The following is a 20,808-nucleotide window of genomic DNA, read 5'->3' on the forward strand; positions in this document are numbered from 1 at the left end:
GATACAGATTGACAAAAAACCTTTTCGTACCAAAAATACCTAATTTAAACAAGGTTGAATGCAATTTAATTAAATAAAGTATAAATACAGTCAAACAACGAATTTTTAGTAGCTTTCAAAAATTTCACTCTTTTCTACCTCTCTTTAGTAGTCTTCTATTCTGAACTCATAATTTGATCTCCAAGTTTAATAAAATTAAATTAATAAATTTTGAAATAAATTTTACTTAAATTAAACACTGTAAACTCTGTAATTTTTTGTTTCAATTTTTTCCATAATGTCTTCTTTATACAAAGCCTAGAATTTATCATTTTGCCTACAATTAATTTATATGTTTTTAATTAATGTAAAGAAAACTTGGAAATATTACTAATAACTTAGATGTAGTTCTTTTAAATATCTAAGCTGATGTAAGGTTTTATCTAATTTCTTTAGTGTTTCATTAGTAAAATTTTTATTACAACTATTGAAATAAAATAGAATGAATAATGAATGAGTTTATATTAATATCAATTTTACTCAAATAATAATCGAAGATATTCTAGTTTTTACATATTTTCTATTGAATCTAAAAGTTGTATGTAGCCATCATCAGTTACCATCCAAGAACATCTTAATAAAAAATATATTTAATAATTAAATGAATAAATCAATTTTTTTTACTGAAGTTCTAAATTAAAATATGTTAGGCTAAATAGAAATTTCAAGCAGCTTGCAAGATAGCTCATAGAATCATCTTTTAATTTTTTTTGGCATCTTTAAATTAATTTAAAAAATATTTACTTTTATCAATAATAACTATTTATTTTACGAAAAAATTAAACTGAGTTTTTGTAGATTCTAAAGATCCTGAAGTTTAATGCACAATAAATTAAATGCTTAAGGTGTAAATTCGCTATTTCCTCTATGTAAAATATAATTTTTATTTTAAAAATCTATTGATAGAATTTAATATACCTCAAATTAAGTAAAAAGTCTTTCAAATTTATATAATTACCTACACTTTCAAACAAATTAACAACAGCTTAATTTGTAAATTGGTAGTTATAGCTTTTTTTAATTAATCAGATTTAAATAATTAGTTAAATTTACTGAACAAAATAAAATACTTGAAATTTAAATGCAATCTTTAGAGGATTATGTGAGACTTTAGCTATTCAGTCAAACTATTTAAGCTGATATCAGTGAACTTATTGTTAAAACTAAAATAAATTAAATCAAGGCATTTTCAAAATATGATTTATGTAGATTAATTTTTACTTAAAATTTAACTAGATATCAATTAGATTATTCTACTGCTTGAATGATTCACTCAATGTTTGAAGTGCTTTATCACTGATTTCTCTGTTATTACTTTTGAATTATAATTTTTTGATTTACCCTCTTTGGAAAAATATTGATTGATTACCACTCTAAACAAAAGTGACTATAAAAATTCTTTTTTTAGTAAAAGTGCTTTGCGATGTTTATAATGTCAGCATCTTCATTTTTGAAATTGCTTAATATATTTTTTAATTTATTTAATTATAAAAGAAAGCTATATTAAAAAGCTTCATACAGGAATTTAAAAATATGTTTTTGGTCTTCCACAATTTCTTTTTCTTTGATAGAAATTTCCGTTTCGTCAAGGTCCTTGAATTCTTTTTATCAATTAAGGGGTTGGTCAACATTTAATTTCATGTTTTTTGTTTAAAAAATTTCAAAGCTTTATTTTGGAATATTTTGTGTTTTTTAATTTAAAAATTAAATTCATTAATTTTGAAAGGTTAATTTTTGATTTATATTCAAAATATTATTTTTTAGCTTTAATTTTAAATATTTTGTGAACTAATTTTTACATTTCTAAAAGATAAAGTCAAAATCTGGTTTATAAGAATAAATGATTGGTATTGGTTTGAATTGGTCTTTTAAATAAATTAGCAGCTTTTCCATGTAGAACTTTGTATTTTTTCTTAGGGTGAAGTTAGATTAAATCATACTCATAATAAAAGGATAGAAAAAGCTATCTTTATTAATAGCAAAATCTTCAGGTAGTTTATTTTTACTAAAGGCATCGTAATGAATTCTCATAATTAACTTATTTTTTTCTTCTTGTTCCCCTTAATGAATATTGTAATTCATTAAACTTATGTTGTCCATTTTCATCAAAAGGAAACCTAAGCAGTAAATGTCAGTCTATTTTATATTTGAAAGGATCATACTAATATTAGTATACTAGAAGTTTTGTATTTCTTAATTAAAGATTGAAATATGAAGTCAGTAGTAATGATAATTTTTATAATATATGTTTGAAATTCACCTGCTATTTGTATCCTTCATTTTTCATCACTTCTGGTCCTATGAACATAGGAGTACCGTACTATTTTTACATTTTATAGATAAATAATTAATAACTTAATGAATATATATAATCTCCACAAAATATTTGTATATGCAATTAAATTATGAGATTTGTTTACTCTTGATTTAAGGAGAGGGTAACAAAGGTTAGGGAGTGAGTAATCAGCTTTTTTATAATTTAGGTGAATTAATTATGTGATGGACTTAAAACTTAACTAAAAATGAGATTAAAGCAAATTATCTTACAGTATTTGTAGACTCCATCCTTTAGAACTATATTTGAAGCTTTTATATTTCTGTGAACAGATCCAGCTTAGTGGATCGCTGTTAATCCGTCGAGGAGTGTTATTACCAAATGGATCATTTAATTGAATTCAAAACGTTATCCTTTTACTCTCATTTCTTCCATTATTTCATCCAAATTTTCTAGTAGCATTTAAAAAAAACATTTAATTTTTATTTAAACTATGAAGTTAGATTTAGTTGATTCATTTTCATTAAGCAAACTCAAAAATATTTTTGAAACCAATGTTTTTATTTACTTTCATATTATTCCATTACAATAACTAAAAAAGTGTTTCCCTCCTTTTCAATAAATTGTTCGTCATAAATCTAAACTATATTTGGGTGTTTTTGAATATTTTTTATAGGAATTGCTTCTTTCCTGACCACTTAAAGAATTTCAAGTTTCCTAGGCTCAAAATTTACAATCTTGATTGCTTCTCTTCTAAATTTTCTAATATTGTAGGCTGAGAAGATTAAGCTGAAAGGACTTTAGCCTATGAACTTGATTTCTTCGTATTTACTAAAATCGTTTAGAATCTAAGTTATCTGACTAACAATTTTGAAAGTCAGTATTTTCTTATATTCAACTTGACTAAACAAAATTTGAGGATCCATTTAATATTTCTGCGTATGTTTATATTTTCTACTTTCTCTTAAGAAGCAAAAAAAAAAAGAATAAAGCTAAGCTTTCTTTCTACTTCTCTTTTAATATTTTGAATGATAATATGTAGAAATGAGCAAACAAAGAAATTTTAATAAAATCTTTTTTAAGTTACATAAATCTCACCAAAATCAGTGCATTAATAAAAACAATTTAAATAGAAAATATTTTAATTTGTTAAACTAAAAAAAGTTACAAACAAAGTATCATTTTATCAACAATATAAATAATGATTAATCAGCAAAATAATTAAATAAAAAATCAATATTGATAGTGATGATTTCAATGAAGTTTAGATATTTACTCTTAAATGAATGTTTTTTACACAATTATTTATAAAAAGAAAAAAATAATATAAAAACAAACAAATAAAACCAAATAAGAAATTGACTAGTTTTATTATTATTTTAAATATGATAATTATTATAATTATTAACTAATTATTTATTTATTTATTTAGATTTTTAGATAATTAATTAGTAAGTCATTTAGTTGATTTGTGTTTTCATCAGATTGTTAATATTATTTATTGAATGTTAAAATTTTATTTAAATTTGATAATTATTTATATTAGATACTGAGATATTTTATTTGCAATAAATATGCATTTAAATATAAAATCTTCAATTTTTCTAAATCTTCTAAGAAATTCTTTTAATGTTATAGATTTTTTTCAAGATTTTTATTGAAAAAAAATATTTGTTTCTTATTATCTCTTTTCTATTACAAAATTTGTTTGTTATCAATATGTTTACACCAATTAACCTTACTCAAAACAAAAAAAAATTTCATAATTTAAATATAAGCAGCACTTTTAGTAAGTTTTTTGCTGCTATGTACTAAAAAAGAAGAACTTTCAATTAGATATATCTATATATCAATGAATATTTTGAGCAAATTATGTTTATAAGTTTTAAAAGATGTCTATAATATTTTGTTAAAAACTATTTTAAGCATATGAATTTGATGAGAAAAAAAAGAGTTTTATAAAGCTAATATCAAGAATCAAGAAGATTTTTGTTTGACAAAATATAATAAAAAAATAATAATAATGAGTAATGCTTATAAACACAAAAAAATTATTTGAAAAAAATAAAAATTTTGATGAATTCTATTGTATCATTTGAAAATAAAAATTATTATAATTATTTTCCCTTTTGAAAATTTGTAAATTTTGATTATGGAGAGCGGTAAATAAACAAACAAGCAAGCAAGCTCTTAATTCCCATAAATTTATTAATTATATAAGGAGTTTTTATTTATTTTTATAAAAAGATTAAATAATCTTTATAACAATAATAATTATTTACGTAATTATATAAAATTCTAATGACTTATTTCTAGCAATTCGAAGCATATTTCTCGTCATATCATTTTTTTAAACAAAACTAAATAGGGGTGAGGTAAATTTAATCTAATTGTTTAAATCTTTTTTGTACTGTATAATAAAAAAAAACAAATTTTATTTTCATCAAGTGTCTAATAATGAATTATATACCTATAAATATTTTCCTAATAATCTCTTTTTTGCTTATTCCAAAATTTCAAATCCCTAACTCACGTATGAGCTGTGTTAATAAGCGATTTAATTAAATATATTTCAGTCCACTCATTTGCATTTTATAGGTTTTATAAAAAATAAATGAAGAATAAAATAATTATAATCACCTTATTATAAATACTTTTTTAAAAATTTTTATTCAAAATATTTAAGCTGCTTTGCTACAAAATAAATTATTCTGATGAAATATAAAATTATCTTAAATTGCATTATAAAATATCTGTAAATAGTTAAGCTCTTTATCTTCATTTTAATAAATTAAAATTTTATTGTATAGTGCAACTAGTTTACTCAAAGTTAAGCGATATTGAACTAATTTTTTAATCCTTACTAAAATATCTTAAAACCCAAATATTTTCTGACTATTTTACAATTCAAAATTTTATTTGTGATATTTTTTTTTGATATTTAAAACCCTAATTTTAGTACTATTTTTATAATAGATAAGCAATTAATTTGATAGAATACCTCATAACCTAAGTTTAAAATTAGATATAAAAATACTATAAAATACGTGTAATTGATTTAATAGTATTTGGCACTTTATTTGCTCACATTTTATTTTTGCAGCAATATTGTATGACATTTATATTTATTTTTTTCAACTTGAAATTGACAGTGAATTATTATTTTAAATAAGGATTTTTTGAAAAGTATAAAATATACTAATAAGAAAGTAAGCTAATCTTAAGCTGTTTATTCTGCCAAAAGTTAACCATCCTAATTGAATTTGAAGTTTTCTCTCATTTCTTTTTTTAATAATAAGTTGGCAAAAATATATTTTGATAAACTGTATTGAATGGACATAAATTTTCATTAAGAATAATTTAATTAATAACATTCATAAATTTGTGTGGATTTTTGAAGCTTTGAAACAAACAATACTTAAAATCGTATAATTCTGCTACCAATTTTAAACTGTAGATAATCCTTTCTTATAAATAATCCTATTAATAAAATTTATCGATAGTTAGAGTGATAGCAACAATGCTAATAAATATATTAATTCTATGAGAAATTAACTATTTTAACATTATTATATACTATAAATATAACAATAAATATATAAATAGGGTTTTGTGTTTAGTATTAAGAAAGAACAAGGAATAGTTCAAGACAGATTAGATGGTTTTTTGAGATGAATAATTAAAGGAAGTTAATAATGAAGTATATTTTATATAAAGTGACAAATTATATATATGAATAATTTTTATTATATATTTCTTTTATTATAAAGTGATTATTTAGTTATATTTTCCCTCTTTAAATTTTACTAGTATTTATTTATATTTGGATTTTAGTTGCAATTCTATATTAAGCTCATTCTATGCATGTATATGTGTGTGTGTGTATATATGCTTGAGTGAGTGAATGAATGAGTGTCTTGTAACTGCATTATAATTTGTAAAGGGTGAGATGGTTAATTGTGAAATATTAATAATATTAATTGAAGTAATTAATATAAATATATATATTAGTTAAATATTAAATGTGATTATTATTATGATCACGAGATATTTATTTATTTTATTTATAATATTAATTAATTATTGATTTCATTACTTAAATAATCTTAATCTATCTAGTTTTCTAAATAATTTTTATTAGCAGTCCGTCTCTTATCTATTTAAATAAAAATAGATCCAAGATGTATACACAAATAGTAATTAATATTGTGCTTCTGCTAACAAAAACAAGAAAAAAGTAGGTAAATAATTATTTTAGCAACAAAATCTCTCCTCAGCTCTATAGTAAGTATTTGTAATAACTATTGCTTCTGAGAAAGAATTGAAATAAATTGTGAGAGGGATGGATAGAGTTGAAGGCTCTAATAATTAAAAAAATTAATTGGTTACTTATTTATAGTTGATTGTGATTATATAACTAGTAATATTGTTGTGTAAGAGTCGACTTCCCTTTGGATTGCCTACTCATATAAAGTATTTATGTTATTATTTTTTTATTACTATTTAGGATGATAATTGTTATTATTATTATTTGAATAAGACTTATTAGTTTGTTTGGGTTAGGTTTGTTTGTTTTCTTTTTGTTTTTTGTTTTTTTTTTATTAATGATGGTAAATTAAAAAATATTAAAGGAAATTTAAGCAAGTGTTAGATGTTTGCTTGTTTGTTAGTTAGTTAGTTTGTTAATCAGAAAAGGATTAAACAGGTAGTTTACCTGATCAATTAATTCTCATTTTTCTTCAAAGGATTTCAGGAGCGCTATACAAATCTTGTAGTAGTTCCTCTTCAGAAAGACCAGTTGCGTCTTCTTCTTCCTCATCGGCAAGGTAATCGCCACAGTCGTCTTCAAAGACTAACTTTGCGGAGGATTAAATCATATTTAAGGAAGATTGTTTCTTTTAAAAGTGAAGTAAAAGCTCTTCAGGAAAGCTATACTTAAGAGCGCAGTTCATCAAAGCAATTTTATAGTAGTTTTCATCGACCTTCTCAAAGAAGTAAGAGAAGCGCTTTTCGAGAGAAGGGATTTCCATAGATTCGTCTGAAGAGTTTTGCTTAGCCAAAATGCTTTCTCTTTCAGGGTTGAAAAAAGAGGGCTTTAAGCATCTATATTTTTTCAAAGAATAAGTAAAGTAATCTGAATGATTGTTAACTGCTTCAAGTTAAGAAAGTGATTATTAAAGAGCCAAATTGTTTTCGGGCATGCGCTCAAAAATACTCTTAGCTGACTAAATGGAAACAATATTTTAGAATTCTTCTAAATCTTCATCTGAGTTAGAAGAGCAGTCAGTGGATGTACATTCATTATGTTGTTAATTGTAATTTTATTAAATGTTTTTCATCTATTATGCAGCAATAATTAAATCACTATTCTAAGCGATTTCAGGGGCAGAGTAAATATCTCCCAATTCATATTCAAACACATTCACTCCAGAGAAGTAACTGTTGTTACAGCTGGCGTTGCTGCTGTTGTTGTTGTTGGCATAGCTCATTGTCATCATTTCAGTTTGCGAAAATATTCGATTATAAATATATATATAAAGTAGAGATGAGCAAATGCTAATCAACAAATTGTTGTGTTATGTTTTTTTTTTCTTTTTCTTTTATATAAACGAATCAAGGTGGCTGGACCTTTTTTATATAAAATTTGTATGTATTTGATGATTTATTATTTATAAATTTTCACAGATGTCTTTTCTTTTATTTCAAATAAAGCAAATTAATTTTTTTACTTTAGTTAGAAGAGACTAAGTAAGATCAATGAATCATGAATCAATTATTGAATTAATCAATGAATGAATGAATGAAAGTCTGCATCTATCTATATGTGCAGCCTTAGTCTTTTCTTTTATATTATTTATTACTGCAAGTAATTTAATTGACTTTAAATCAAAATTTATAATAAATCTTTGATAAAATCCTTACCCCTTCCAACTTGGTCGAACAATATCAAAATTTTCTTTGATAGATTTATTGATTGATTATTTCTTTCGGGGAAATAAAAAATTTGTGTATTAATTAGCTTGCATTTTTTTTGTTAACGCTAATTCATTACTTTTTTTTTTGAACTAAAGAAGAAGAAAAAAAATGATAATAAATCAGATACCAAAAGAAAGTAATTAATATTGAGAGAAGAATAACTATATTTCGAATTATTATTACATTATTTTATTTAAGATGAGAGCTAAATATAATAATTATAAATTTTATTTTTTATAACAGAATCCATTTTTATCTCTCAATTAAATTTTCCAAACTTCTGAACAAAACATATTACATTTCAATGCTTCCTTGATTGCATGCCATGCAGTACATAAAACTAACGTAAATATGCCAAAATTATAAGTTGGCTTTAAAATAAGGACGACTATCATTGTGCGTCACTTTTGTATCTTAATTATATCCCACTTGATATATTATCGTGTGAAGGAGGAGTTCTTCTTTTAAAATTGATAGAAAGTAACAATAGTATGTACTTCAATCAAATATTTAGCATAAGATGGTATTAAATTATTTATCAGCTATTCTCCAAATAACTGTGCCTTAATCAACTTTAGTTCTAATGCGCATCAACCGGTCAAAAATTTAATTTTTTTCTTTTATCTCACTTTAGATTTAGTGCTAAAACACTATATTTGTGGTTATAGATCAGTAGTATATTTAATTTGTTGTTTTTAGAAATACTCCAAATAGCTCTTACTACCTTACACGTATTTTTAATACAGAGTACAACAGTGGTAGTTATTGATTAATTTCCTTTCAACAATCAAAAATAAAATTATGGAAGATTTTTAATATCAATCAATTCAGCAACTTATAGAAAAAAAATAGATTTTTTGGCTAAATAAGTAAGATAAAAAAGATAAAATTCGATAATTATATGCTTTATTTTTGATAGATCTATTTAAAATTACTTTATTCTTTCACATGAATGAATGAAGATAAACTGAAAAAATAAATATATAAGTCGAACCAGTATCTAAATTTTAAGGTAAAATAACTTAATAATTTTTGAATATTTTAAGAAATGATATATTCGAGGAGAAATTTATTGATTGACTTTTTCACAATATTTTAACGTGTTTATTTGCTAAATAAAGCAAGCAGCAGATAAAGTAAATAATTAAATAAATAAATAAAATAAAAGTAAAAATTATATTTATCTATTATTTTTAATATCCTTATATTTTATAAATTTGGATACATATTAAGTATTTTGCCAAATAATTAGTAATTAATTTATTTTAATGTAATAGAAAGAGAAAATTCTATAAGCATTCTTTCCTTCCTTCCTTCCAACTTAACTATTCCTGTTAAGCATTTTTTTAAGACTCCTTAACAATTCCTTAACATAAATCTTATCTCACTTAAGCTGAATGTAGAAAAATCAACAAATTCATTATTCTACAGTCTGAGCCCGTAAAGTAAATAAATTTACAATTTAATTAGTGATACTTGAACATTTTTTATTTTTCTATTTTAATTTTCTATGTAACAAATAGATTTAAATTAGATTTCTCAACTTGAACTAGAAAATTTTTATGAGTGACTCATCATCATTTTTCTTCCAAACAAAATTTAATAAAATTTTCAACGAATATTTTTTATTTTAAATTTTTGAATTTTTATCATTAAAACTCAAAGTCACTCATTCACTCACTATTCATCTGCCCTTATTTTCTACTTTTTTTAATTTAGAATATATCTATTTTGCTAAGATTCTTCTAAATTGAATTAAATCGCAAATATATAGCTAATTTAATAAGCACACGCAAAAAATAAAATTTATTTTCAAAAGGGTAGGACGGACTGAGCATAGAAATAGACCAAATCAAACACGCCCAAAATATTCTGATTTTCTGCAGAATAAATTATATCCTTAAAAAATATTATTTGAAAAATCTTCTATTTCAAAAAAGTTTTAATTTGGTCCTGATCAAAAACATATTCCTTTATTCATTACTAAAAATATGCCTCCCTGATTGTGGTTAATTATCAAGAGTAGAAAATTTTAATCAGATAAGACCTATTCATAGACATGTTGTTATAGATTGTAATTTTCATTAAAAATTAAGATCTTAAACTTTATAGCATTCTCAAAATTATTAATAACATACTTAGAAAAGAAAGTCTCAGATTTTAAATAAATTTTAATGTTAAAAATTTAAATTAAATAAATTTATCAAATATTTATGTATGTATCTAAAATAATATTCTATTTAACACTCATACTCAAAAAGATAGTAGGTATTATTAAAATTAAAATAAATGCTACTAAAATATGATTATTAATGGACTAAAAATTTATTACTACGATTTTATAAAAACTAAATTCTAATTTTAAACAAATTTGCTTTTTCAATTTTAAAATTCTACTATACTGATTTAATTTTTTTTTCTACTACTGTATTATCAAAAAATATATTATTGTTTATCATAGCTAGATTTATTTTTATTATTTATATATTAATTTGTTTTTTAATAATTTGTATGAAATAAAAAGTAAACTACTTTAATGAATTAATTAATTAATTAATTACTATTTTGATTGTAAATATAAAAAATTACTCTAAACCCTCATCTCATTAATTAAGACCAAAAAATGGTAAAATTATAAATTTTGCCAAATTTTTACATAAATTAGTTGGGGTTGAGATTTTGTAAAAAATATTTTAAAATATATAGATTCTACATTATACACTTATTTTAATATTTTTAAAGCCAATTTTATATCTTTTTATAAATTTATCAACCAACAAAATTTTTATTGATAAGGTGAGAGTTTGTTTGTTTATTTTGATGCAAAATGAAAAAATATTTAAGAGTGTAATTCTAGTGATTTTAAAATGTTAAAAAAATTATAATATACCTTTTAAATCAACTAAAATATAAACTAAATAGTAAATATCATAATTAATAATTTTATATGCTAGGTATGTATGTATGTGTACTCGTTTTTAATTTATAAATAATTTATTTGAATCAAAGCTTTGGAGCAGTATTGTATTTTTCGAAATATTTAATTGCATTTTGAGCTATTCTGTTGCAGGTTTCAACAGTTGGTCTGGGATTCCAGTCATCTTTTTATTCAACTAAACCAACTGGTAAAACATCTTATTAGGGATAGAATGAGACAAAAGCTCCGTTTTCTATTTATGTACGGAAGAAATAGTCAACTCCAGGAGTGGGCTTGAAAGCAACAAGCTAACCTTTAAGAGGATAAACATTAGGGTCATTGAAGAGTTTACCAGCAGAGCAGCCTGTGCAATTGAAAATGAACCTTTCTTCAAGAGAAAGCATATCATTAACAGTATTGAAATGTCTATCGACGAATTAAACTCCTTTTCTGATACATTCCTATTTCAAATCATTAAGGAAGAGATCTCCATCGATAAGAAGAGTTGTAAAGTAATGGGCATCAATCAAATCTACTCCATTGAAGGTAACTTTAACATCTTCGTAATCTTTAATAAGACCATTAGGAACACTTCTTTTAATGTAATCAATTGAATCAACATGAACAGTCTTCTTGTAAGAAACTCCTCTAATGTTCTTATGATGTAGAGCCTTTTCATAGAAGGCAAAACTTAATCTGCAAGCAAGTTCATGGGTTTCTCTAGCTTCAGCTGAGCAATTGAAATCATAACCATAAGGGACCCAGAAACCTCCAGCTATTTGAGAGGTTGTGGGAAGAGATTTATCATCTGAATCAGGATTTGAAAATCCTTATGTCTTAATAGTTTTGTCAGCATATATAGTTACATCATAACCGTTTTCACGAAGAAGAAGAGAGGTAAATAAGCCAATATAACCACTACCAACGATAGCAACCTTCTTAGCATCATGAGCGTCATGATATTTGCTTGCAAATTTGTTGAAAGCCAAAGTACTGTATCCATATCCTACAGAGACACCACCAGCTCCGTGGCCATAATTGTGGAAGAAAACCTTGTTACCAATTTTTTCTTCTTCAAGACGGACACCACCTTTACGGAATGGTCTTAAGCCTGCCTTAAAACCAACTATTCTATCTTGTGTCAAGACTGGAGGAACTAATCTAATAACGCGCTTATTATCAACTTTAGGGAGTTCTTGGTGGCTCATTTTAGCTATTTATTGATTTAATAATTATTTAAAAATTAATTTTTTTGGGTATATTAATAATTATTGCTTTTTCAACTGATTGATTGCGCAGTATTTGTTCATAAATCTTTTGTATATCTATCAAAAACAAACCAAATCATTTACAAATCTGATATGAAAAGAAAATCTTTTAAATAATCGATTTTGACCACAAATATTTTGATCCTCTAATTTTTTCACAGTAAGGATAAAAGTACAAATATCTACAATTATGGGGATAATTATACTTAATTGATAAGTGAGTATAATTCAAAGGCAGCTAAATATTTTATATCTTAAATAAATGAGTATTGCTTTTTATAGTAAATTCAATAATATTTGCTAATTAATAAAGATTATTTTTACTGTAGACTTAACAAATCTGATAGATTTAGAATTACTTTTATTTTTCAAGAAATAAACTTAATTTATCAAAAAGTAACTTTAGATAGATATCTTAATTTGATAAATAAATGCATTTATTAAAAAAATATTAAACAGATTCGATGCTTGTTTTTCAAATTGTTTTTTTAGAATACTAATTTTGCATATAAAAAAGAAATACAAAATAAATAAATAAATAAATATAATATTAAATAAAGAGTATTTATATTTTTAAAAATGTAAATGCATCAAAATAGATTTTTACTCATTTTTTATTTATTATTTGAATCATTTGTTTAAAAAACAAAGGTATCAATAAATAAAAGTGTTTTACATTAAATAATATTATAGTTAAAAAATATAAATAGATGAGAATAAAAAAATTAAATTAAATTAAAAATTGTTTTCAAACATAAAATTTTTAAAATATTAAATAAAATCTTATTATAAATTTAATTTATTATTTTATTCTTAATTTTTTTTAATATTTAAATTAGAAAATAATTAAGAATAAAATATAGGTTCTTTTTTATGAATACTTATTAGTCAGCTTATAAACTCTTCTTTTGAAACATCAAGCTTTTAGATATATCCTACTTATGTAAGATCAAAATATTTATCTTGAGTATTATTATCTATCTGTCTGATAAAATTCAGTAAAGTTATTAAAAAATTACAAAGAATTATATTAAAAAAAAAATAGTTTCAAATTTCTTTAATTTATTTACTACTTAATATAATTTATTTTAGTTTAAAAATTATTATTAAAAATTTATTATAATTTTATGAAAAAAATAATTGGCTTAAAGAATAATGAACTCATTACTAAATTATACCAAAAATTTATTTAAATAAAATGCATTTTTTAAAAATTTAGCCTAAAATTTTTAAATAATATTTTATTATCTAATTAATTTATTTTTTATTTGTATTGAACATTTTATTATAAATGAAATAAATAATTATATTAAATTATGAAAGAAGTGGAAAAAAATGATAACTTTTTATAAAACATCAAAGTGTTTTAATCAAATTATAAAAATAAAAGAGTTTTATATTTTTTATTTAATTATTTCTTTTCTTTGGTAAGGAAAATAAAATTTCTAAGTATTTGCTTAAAAAATTTTAGATATATAATTCATTTAATTTTGATTACAAATTAAATTAGTAAAATCAAAAAATAATTAAATTTATTTATTAATATGATCAATTAAAAACATTATTATCTATTAAAAATTTATTTAATTAAGTGAAGTATTTACTTAATTTAAAATGAAAAGGATCTTTCATATTTCTTTAGAAATAAATAGAGATAATTTTTAAAATTTGCTTATTAAATAAATATAGAAAATTTAAAGAAATGAGTTTGGATGGATTGCTATTTTATTTATAAAGAATACAAGTGAAAAAGTTGGTGAAACATTTAATAACTTAATAAATATATATATATTTTTTTTGCATATGAAAGTCATTTAAAATACTTTTTAAGTCTTAAAATGGATAAGTTAATAATGATATTTGGCTTGGATATTTTTAATAGAGTGGCGTGTTTAATTTTTTATTGTATTATAATTATTATTTTGTTATTTATTTTATTTACATTTTTTATTAGTTTTATATTGAATGATATTCATTCGTATTTTAGAGTATTCAAATTTTTTAGAGACTTCTTATCTGTAAGAAGCATTATCAGTAAGCAAATAGTTTTTTTTGGTGTATGAAATTTATTTGATTTTCCCCGTCTTCACCATCGCTATCTGGGATTGTTTTAAAACTTTTTCTGAGTCTCATTTGAGATTAAAATGAATTAGAGGTTATATCTTTTGAAAAAGTTGAGGATGTTGATGATGATGAAGATTTGCTTTTATGAGAATGTCTTCCTGAGGTATCATCTGCTTGAGATAGCAAATAATTTAAAAGCTAATCCTTTTACTTAGATAGCTGTCTAATATGCTTAGTATTTAATTGAAGAGGGTATTCTTATTAGATAGTCTCAATAAAATCCATGTGACGAGCAAGTGTTTACTAAAATAAAATCATTTACTGCTTAATGCATTAGAAAAAGACCTACTTAACTCTGATTAGTTCTTCACGATACTCAGAATCTTCGATGCTATTGATGATTGAGTTAAACATATTTCTCTCTTTTTCTAGAGTAATATTATTTAGTTTTGTCATTTTGAGTTCACTGTAAATGAAGTTTCGAGATTTTTGAATAAGATCTTCAATATTCTTGTACTCTTTATAAATTTGAGAGCTAGTTTATTCTATTGCTGCCTCGAAAGAATCCATTAAATTATTTGAATAAGCTTGAGTTATTATTAATATCTGTAAGTATTTTTTGTTTTTTTCTAAATTTTGTTTGCCAATAGTATTTATTTATTATAATCTATTACTCCTCCCTTGCCCTTTAAATTAATTTAGCGAAGGAATATCATATCAAAAAAAGTATTTTGTGTATTTAATTAATATTTCATAGTCGAATTAAATGTGTTGTAAACTTCTCAGATATAAAAATGATCTGACCATAAGAATATTACTTAAATAAGCATTATATTATTCCTTCTAACCTTCTTAATATAACCATTATTTATACATATTTTTGAGACAAGTTAATGTATCAACTCTTATCTTTTATAATACTAATAATTTTGTGGTTATTAATTTGAATACTTTTCAGCTAGCTGATAATTATTGAGAGTATTCAAAATTTATAAAACTAGTACTTAATTTACAACCGAAAGCAAGCTTGCCATTTTAAATTTAAGTCTAGTAAATAAAGTCAAATATTTGTTACTTTTATAACATAATGTAAATTAAAGATTTGCTGAAATTTATTCTACATACATTTACACTTTTTATTTTTGTTCATTAAATGAACTAATTATTGTATGAAAAGCACTTAATTAAATAATTATAAATATATTTTGGTATAATTAATTATATATCTCTTAAACGTCAGCGTTACAAATATTCTCATATCCACCGATTTAAATAAATAATTAATACTTCAATTTACAACCAGCTTTATATTTTTTCTTCATCTAAAAATGACCATTTTTACTAATCACAAGCAATATATTATTTGTTACTTAATATGCTTTTGAAAATGATCATCCATAAATTATTAAAAATAAAATCACTTAAGAGAACAAATGATGTTTAAAAAATATTTCTCAAAACAAATATAAAAATTGTTTTTTTATTTCTAATTTGTTCGTTTGTATTAACAAAAAAATTAAAATAAAATTATTTCACATTTAAAATAAAGATAAGATAAGACTATCAATTATGAATATGTTACGAACTGCATAAAAAAATATAAAAAGCACTTAAAATATTAAAAATAGATATTTATATATTATTTTTTAACTATAATTTGTCATATTTGAGGTAAATGAGAGGACTGATGTTAATATTTATAGAATTCTGTAAAGTAGATACTAATTCATAAATCTATCTAATTTTTAAGATTAATTAGACTTCTTAACTTTCTTGTGGATTTCAGATTTATCATTCTTCTAACATCTACTCAAAGAGTACTTGCTGCAACTCTTTTACCAACCTGTTAAAGAATGAGTATTCAAACATTTAAGCCTAATTAATATTTGGTTAATATTTCTTGAGCTTTCGTTAAAAAGTCTACTGAAAAAATTAAATTAAATTGGAATACCTTGACCATTTTAGATTATATTTTTTTCTTATTTATTGAAATTTTATTTTCCTTTTCATATTATTAATTAACAATAAAATAAACCTTTTTAATTTATTTCTAGACATTTTGTTTAAATATAAAAATAAAAATAAAATTCATTTTATTTTATGGATTTAAAATAAAAATTTTTAAATGAAATTTACAAAAAATATCTCTAAGTTCATTCAAATTTCGATTACTCAAAAATCCTAATTTATAAGGTATGCTATGTAAATAAATAAATATATTATTTTTATTAGAACAAAAAATAAAATTACATAAACTTCATGAATTTCATGAATAAATAATACCTAAATATAAATAAAATAATTATTTAGATTGCATTAAAAAAATAAAAGTATTAAACAACATATTAAAAAATAATTAATTATCAATTTTACTAAGCCAAAAAGTAAGAATATTTTTAAATAAATTATAATTTGAGAACCAATACCACAAAAAATATTATTTTAATATTGAAAAAATAATTAATATTTTTATAGAATTAATTTAAATAATCTTAATTATTTCCTATAAAATTTAACAAAAAATTTATAAATTTTATATAAACACTCTGCTTTATACAGATTTATCAAAAAATAGCATTTAATTGCATATTATTAAAGGCTTTAAATCTATTTAATTTGAAAAAAGATAAATAAATCTATTATCATTCTAATTTTTAAATAAATGTTTGGTATAAGAATTAAACAATCTTAAATTTTCTATGTTTTTTATATAGAAATTAATAAAAATAGAATAAAAATTCATACAATCGGAAAAACATAATCATAATTTATTAGGTCTGTTAATTAATGTGATTTAAATACTATCCAAAGTCAATATCAAGTTATCAAATTAACTAATATAAAATAATTAATTACTATGAGTAAAAGAGTAAAATCGTTTGTTAGAATTAGACCTTATATACACTCCCAAGATGGAAAAAATAAATTATTTGAGTTTGATATTAATGATAGAAAAAGTTTGATTAACATTGAGTCAACGGAATTTGCTTTCGATTAAATATTCAGAGAAGATTAAAACAATATCATGATTTATTCCAAAGCATTATAACCATACATTTAAGATGCCTTGAGGGGTATCAATACAACAGTATTTGCATATGGTTAAACGTGCTCAGGAAAAACGCATACAATATTTGGTCATAAGGAAAGCGAAAAAGGAATAATATATTCAGCTCTAGAAGACATATTTTCGTTAAATAATCAAGGAGATATCAAAGTCAAAGCTTTGGTAAGCTTTTATGAGATTTACAACGAATAAATCAATGATCTATTAGGAGAAAGAGATGATATTCCTATTAAAGAAATTAATGGTTCCTTTATTTTGGCTAATTTAGCAGAACACATGGTATAAAGGTTTTTAGATTTAATTCTATTTCCGTATTTGTATATTTAGATTATTTTTAAAATTAAAAAGCTCTGAAGAAGCTATAGATCTACTTAAATTCGGAAATAGCAACAAAGCTATGGGATGCAGTTATTTGCATGAAAAAAGTAGTAGGTCACACTGTGTTTTTAGACTTCATTTAGCTATAAAAGACAAGGGTCTATGTGAGATTAACTTTGTTGACTTAGCTGGAAGCGAGATTCTTACAGATTCATACGGAAGCTAATAACAAAAAGAAACAAAGAACATAAATATGAGTCTTTTTAATTTAAAAAACGTTATTTTTTCTTTAAGTGAAAACGCTGCTTTTATACCTTATAGAAATTCTGCTTTAACTAAACTTTTATAGAATTCTTTAGGAGGTAATTCTTAGACTGCTATATTTTGCATGGTTTCACCTCTAGAATGTCATATTTAGCACTCTAAAAGAACATTGTCCTTTGGCTAGACTGCTAGTAAAATAATAAACAACCTATTAATTGAAAAGCCAATAGTAATATTAATAATTTTATTATTATCAAATCACTTTTAAATAAATAAATAAAAGATTTGCTAATTAATTTATCTATTTACCTACCTTTTTAAAGTATAAAAAAGAATCAGATGTTATCAAAGAGCATGTCAAAATAAACGAGTAAAAAATTTCATTTAACACTCCATTAAAGGATTAAATAAATCAAGATTTATAGAATGAATATAAAATATTTGATAATCAAATATAACTTTATACTTATGGAGACCCAAAAAGTGCAAATTTAGCTATTGTACTGCCTGCTTATGGTTCTTGTGGAAGGAAGTGTATGGCATATTCTTATGATGCTTTGGTTGAAAAAAATTTTTATATTATTTCTTTAGATTATCCTGGATAAAATTCTTCAGGCGGATAAAAGCTGAATGTTAGAGGACACGAATAATCAGTCCCTTTTTTAGATAAAATAATTAAATAAGAATTTGATAAATATAATAACATAATTCTAATGGGTTATGATTATGGAGCTGCTCTAGCAATGAACTATGGTCTGGTTAATAATCCTAAGGTCAAGCAAATATTTAGTTTTCATCCAGCCTGGAGTCAAGATTTAGCTTTTTTAAAAGATCTAAAATAAAAAGTTGTTCTTCTTTGGGTTACTGCTGAGTAGCTACATCCTTTGTAGTAAGGAGAAAAAATGAATAAAATTATTCCAAAATGCAAGCTAATTAAGTTAAATTGTGGAAAATTTAATGCTGAAAAGCCTAAGAAAGCATACAAGTGCATTGGTGACTAAGTAACTCAATAAATTATAGATAACTTGGATCCAATATTTTAAAAGTCTTAAGAATAACTTAATAAACAAATCAGAGAGCAAATAGATGATGAATAAAAGTAAACCGATCAAATAAATTAAATTGAATAAGGTGATGTTAAGTAAGAAGAAAAGAAGGTACATTTTTAGATTTAAATTTGTTTGTTTTAATATATTTAATCTAACACTAGGAAGAGGAAATAGAATATGATTTAGATGAACTTTTAAATAACAAAGAATAATATTTGTACTACAAAAAAAATATAAGAGGAGCATGCTTAAGAAAAGAAATAAATAAACAAAAATAAGAACCAAAGCAGTACCTTTTTTTACAAGAACCAAATCCCAATAGTTCCTAGAAAGATTTATAAAAGTGGGCGATTGGTAGGTTTAAAGAACTTTTACTGTCAGGTGATTTGCAGGAATATTATAAAGGTATTAGATTATTTATTTATTTTAGTTTTTCTATTAATGTATTAAATTAATTTTACAAACATATTACTTTAATCATTCATTCAAACATTATTGATATTTAATTTAATTCAATTCTGTTTATTTAGGATACTTAAATAGCACTCCCTTAAGAACATAAGCAATTAAGTTGTTTGGGAATCTTCCAACTTTAATTCCTTATGAAAGTGATTTAGATAAATTTAAATTGATATGGGGAGAACAAAACTTACCAAAAAATATGGAAAAGATATCTGATTTTCCTGCATTTCTAAGAGGAAGATAAGTTCACGTTAAGACAAAAGTTGGAACATAAGTTTTTGAAAAAGATTATTTAGAATATAAAGAAGATGGTGAAGAGTGCATCACTCATAAATCATATATACAAAATTATAACTAAGACGAAGGTACATTTCAAGTAAAGGTTTTACCTGATAAAATTATAAAAGTAGAAGAATAAGAAATATACAGGTAGGATTAATCTAATCAAATTTTATTATATTGTGTAGTATGTTAAAATATTTTATTTCATAATAGGCTAAACTGCCCAACCAATTTTCATGGAAATCCTTTGTAAGAAGGCCTTGTTTTCGAAGATGGAATAAAATGCAAATACTAAGACTTGATTACTAAAGCAAAATTAATGGAAGCGGCTTTGAGTATTTCAGATTTAGTTGGATAGTTAGATTACAGCTTAAATTTTGAGTAATCTCCAAATAATGAATATTAGGTGAATGACTAAAACATTTAAATTTAATAAAAATGTGTGGAGAGAATATCAAAATGTATTGATTTGATTCATTTAGTTTAAGAAGGAATACATCCATCAAGGTATATTGCTTTTGAGTGTGGGAAATTAGCTTACTTTGGTTAAGGTAATAATAATTTTAAATTTACAATTAAAACTACATTTTTTATTTTTTCAAGGAAATTGCCATACATTGGCTTCTGTGGTTTGTGCTTTTTTACTTCCATTCAGTCATATTTTAGGGATAGAAGTCAAATTTAGGGCAGGTGCTTTACTAAAGTATGGCAGAGAGATTAATGAATAAAACTAAAAACTTGAAAAATGGGAAGGAAAAGTTAACTAGAAAGTGGAGGATCATACATGGGTAGAAATTACATACTAACCAAGTTAGAAGACATTTGTT

The 20,808-nt window shown here is 22.9% G+C and overlaps 8 protein-coding genes across 8 annotated transcripts; 6 read left to right on the forward strand and 2 right to left on the reverse strand. All coding sequences in view use genetic code 6, as the record gives it.

The window, feature by feature from the left end:
- Positions 1 to 90: 90 nt before the first annotated feature.
- On the reverse strand, positions 91 to 3,240 carry TTHERM_00787110 (Serine/Threonine kinase domain protein; the record flags this gene model as incomplete). The annotated part of the gene is made up of 15 exons (XM_001022150.2): positions 91 to 316; positions 371 to 463; positions 520 to 612; positions 664 to 756; positions 812 to 904; positions 958 to 1,050; positions 1,110 to 1,202; positions 1,261 to 1,353; positions 1,409 to 1,498; positions 1,559 to 1,640; positions 1,839 to 2,175; positions 2,300 to 2,359; positions 2,460 to 2,506; positions 2,587 to 2,766; positions 2,883 to 3,240. 15 exons carry the CDS (start codon positions 3,238 to 3,240, stop codon positions 91 to 93), a joined length of 2,031 nt encoding a protein of 676 aa, XP_001022150.2.
- A 3,416-nt stretch (positions 3,241 to 6,656) lies between these two features.
- Positions 6,657 to 7,397, forward strand: TTHERM_000787127 (transmembrane protein, putative; the record flags this gene model as incomplete). The annotated part of the gene is made up of 1 exon (XM_012799220.1): positions 6,657 to 7,397. The coding sequence occupies one exon, from the start codon at positions 6,657 to 6,659 to the stop codon at positions 7,395 to 7,397; it is 741 nt and encodes a 246-aa protein (XP_012654674.1).
- Positions 7,398 to 7,513: 116 nt separating this feature from the next.
- TTHERM_000787128 (hypothetical protein) lies at positions 7,514 to 8,075 on the forward strand (the record flags this gene model as incomplete). Its single annotated transcript, XM_012799221.1, has 2 exons — positions 7,514 to 7,606; positions 7,665 to 8,075. 2 exons carry the CDS (start codon positions 7,514 to 7,516, stop codon positions 8,073 to 8,075), a joined length of 504 nt encoding a protein of 167 aa, XP_012654675.1.
- A 535-nt stretch (positions 8,076 to 8,610) lies between these two features.
- Positions 8,611 to 9,246, forward strand: TTHERM_000787129 (transmembrane protein, putative; the record flags this gene model as incomplete). Its single annotated transcript, XM_012799222.1, has 1 exon — positions 8,611 to 9,246. The coding sequence occupies one exon, from the start codon at positions 8,611 to 8,613 to the stop codon at positions 9,244 to 9,246; it is 636 nt and encodes a 211-aa protein (XP_012654676.1).
- A 92-nt stretch (positions 9,247 to 9,338) lies between these two features.
- On the forward strand, positions 9,339 to 11,443 carry TTHERM_00787130 (transmembrane protein, putative; the record flags this gene model as incomplete). Its single annotated transcript, XM_001022152.2, has 2 exons — positions 9,339 to 9,735; positions 10,110 to 11,443. The coding sequence occupies 2 exons, from the start codon at positions 9,339 to 9,341 to the stop codon at positions 11,441 to 11,443; spliced, it is 1,731 nt and encodes a 576-aa protein (XP_001022152.2).
- A 3,063-nt stretch (positions 11,444 to 14,506) lies between these two features.
- On the reverse strand, positions 14,507 to 15,109 carry TTHERM_00787150 (hypothetical protein; the record flags this gene model as incomplete). Its single annotated transcript, XM_001022154.3, has 1 exon — positions 14,507 to 15,109. The coding sequence occupies one exon, from the start codon at positions 15,107 to 15,109 to the stop codon at positions 14,507 to 14,509; it is 603 nt and encodes a 200-aa protein (XP_001022154.1).
- A 1,105-nt stretch (positions 15,110 to 16,214) lies between these two features.
- TTHERM_00787160 (hypothetical protein) lies at positions 16,215 to 16,466 on the forward strand (the record flags this gene model as incomplete). Its single annotated transcript, XM_001022155.1, has 1 exon — positions 16,215 to 16,466. One exon carries the CDS (start codon positions 16,215 to 16,217, stop codon positions 16,464 to 16,466), a length of 252 nt encoding a protein of 83 aa, XP_001022155.1.
- Positions 16,467 to 17,396: 930 nt separating this feature from the next.
- Positions 17,397 to 20,705, forward strand: TTHERM_00787170 (kinesin motor domain protein; the record flags this gene model as incomplete). Its single annotated transcript, XM_001022156.2, has 6 exons — positions 17,397 to 17,893; positions 17,955 to 18,417; positions 18,512 to 19,345; positions 19,399 to 19,642; positions 19,768 to 20,128; positions 20,195 to 20,705. 6 exons carry the CDS (start codon positions 17,397 to 17,399, stop codon positions 20,703 to 20,705), a joined length of 2,910 nt encoding a protein of 969 aa, XP_001022156.2.
- Positions 20,706 to 20,808: the final 103 nt, after the last annotated feature.

This window comes from Tetrahymena thermophila, assembly GCF_000189635.1.
Source record: "Tetrahymena thermophila SB210 genomic scaffold scf_8254491, whole genome shotgun sequence".
NCBI lineage: Eukaryota > Ciliophora > Oligohymenophorea > Hymenostomatida > Tetrahymenidae > Tetrahymena > Tetrahymena thermophila.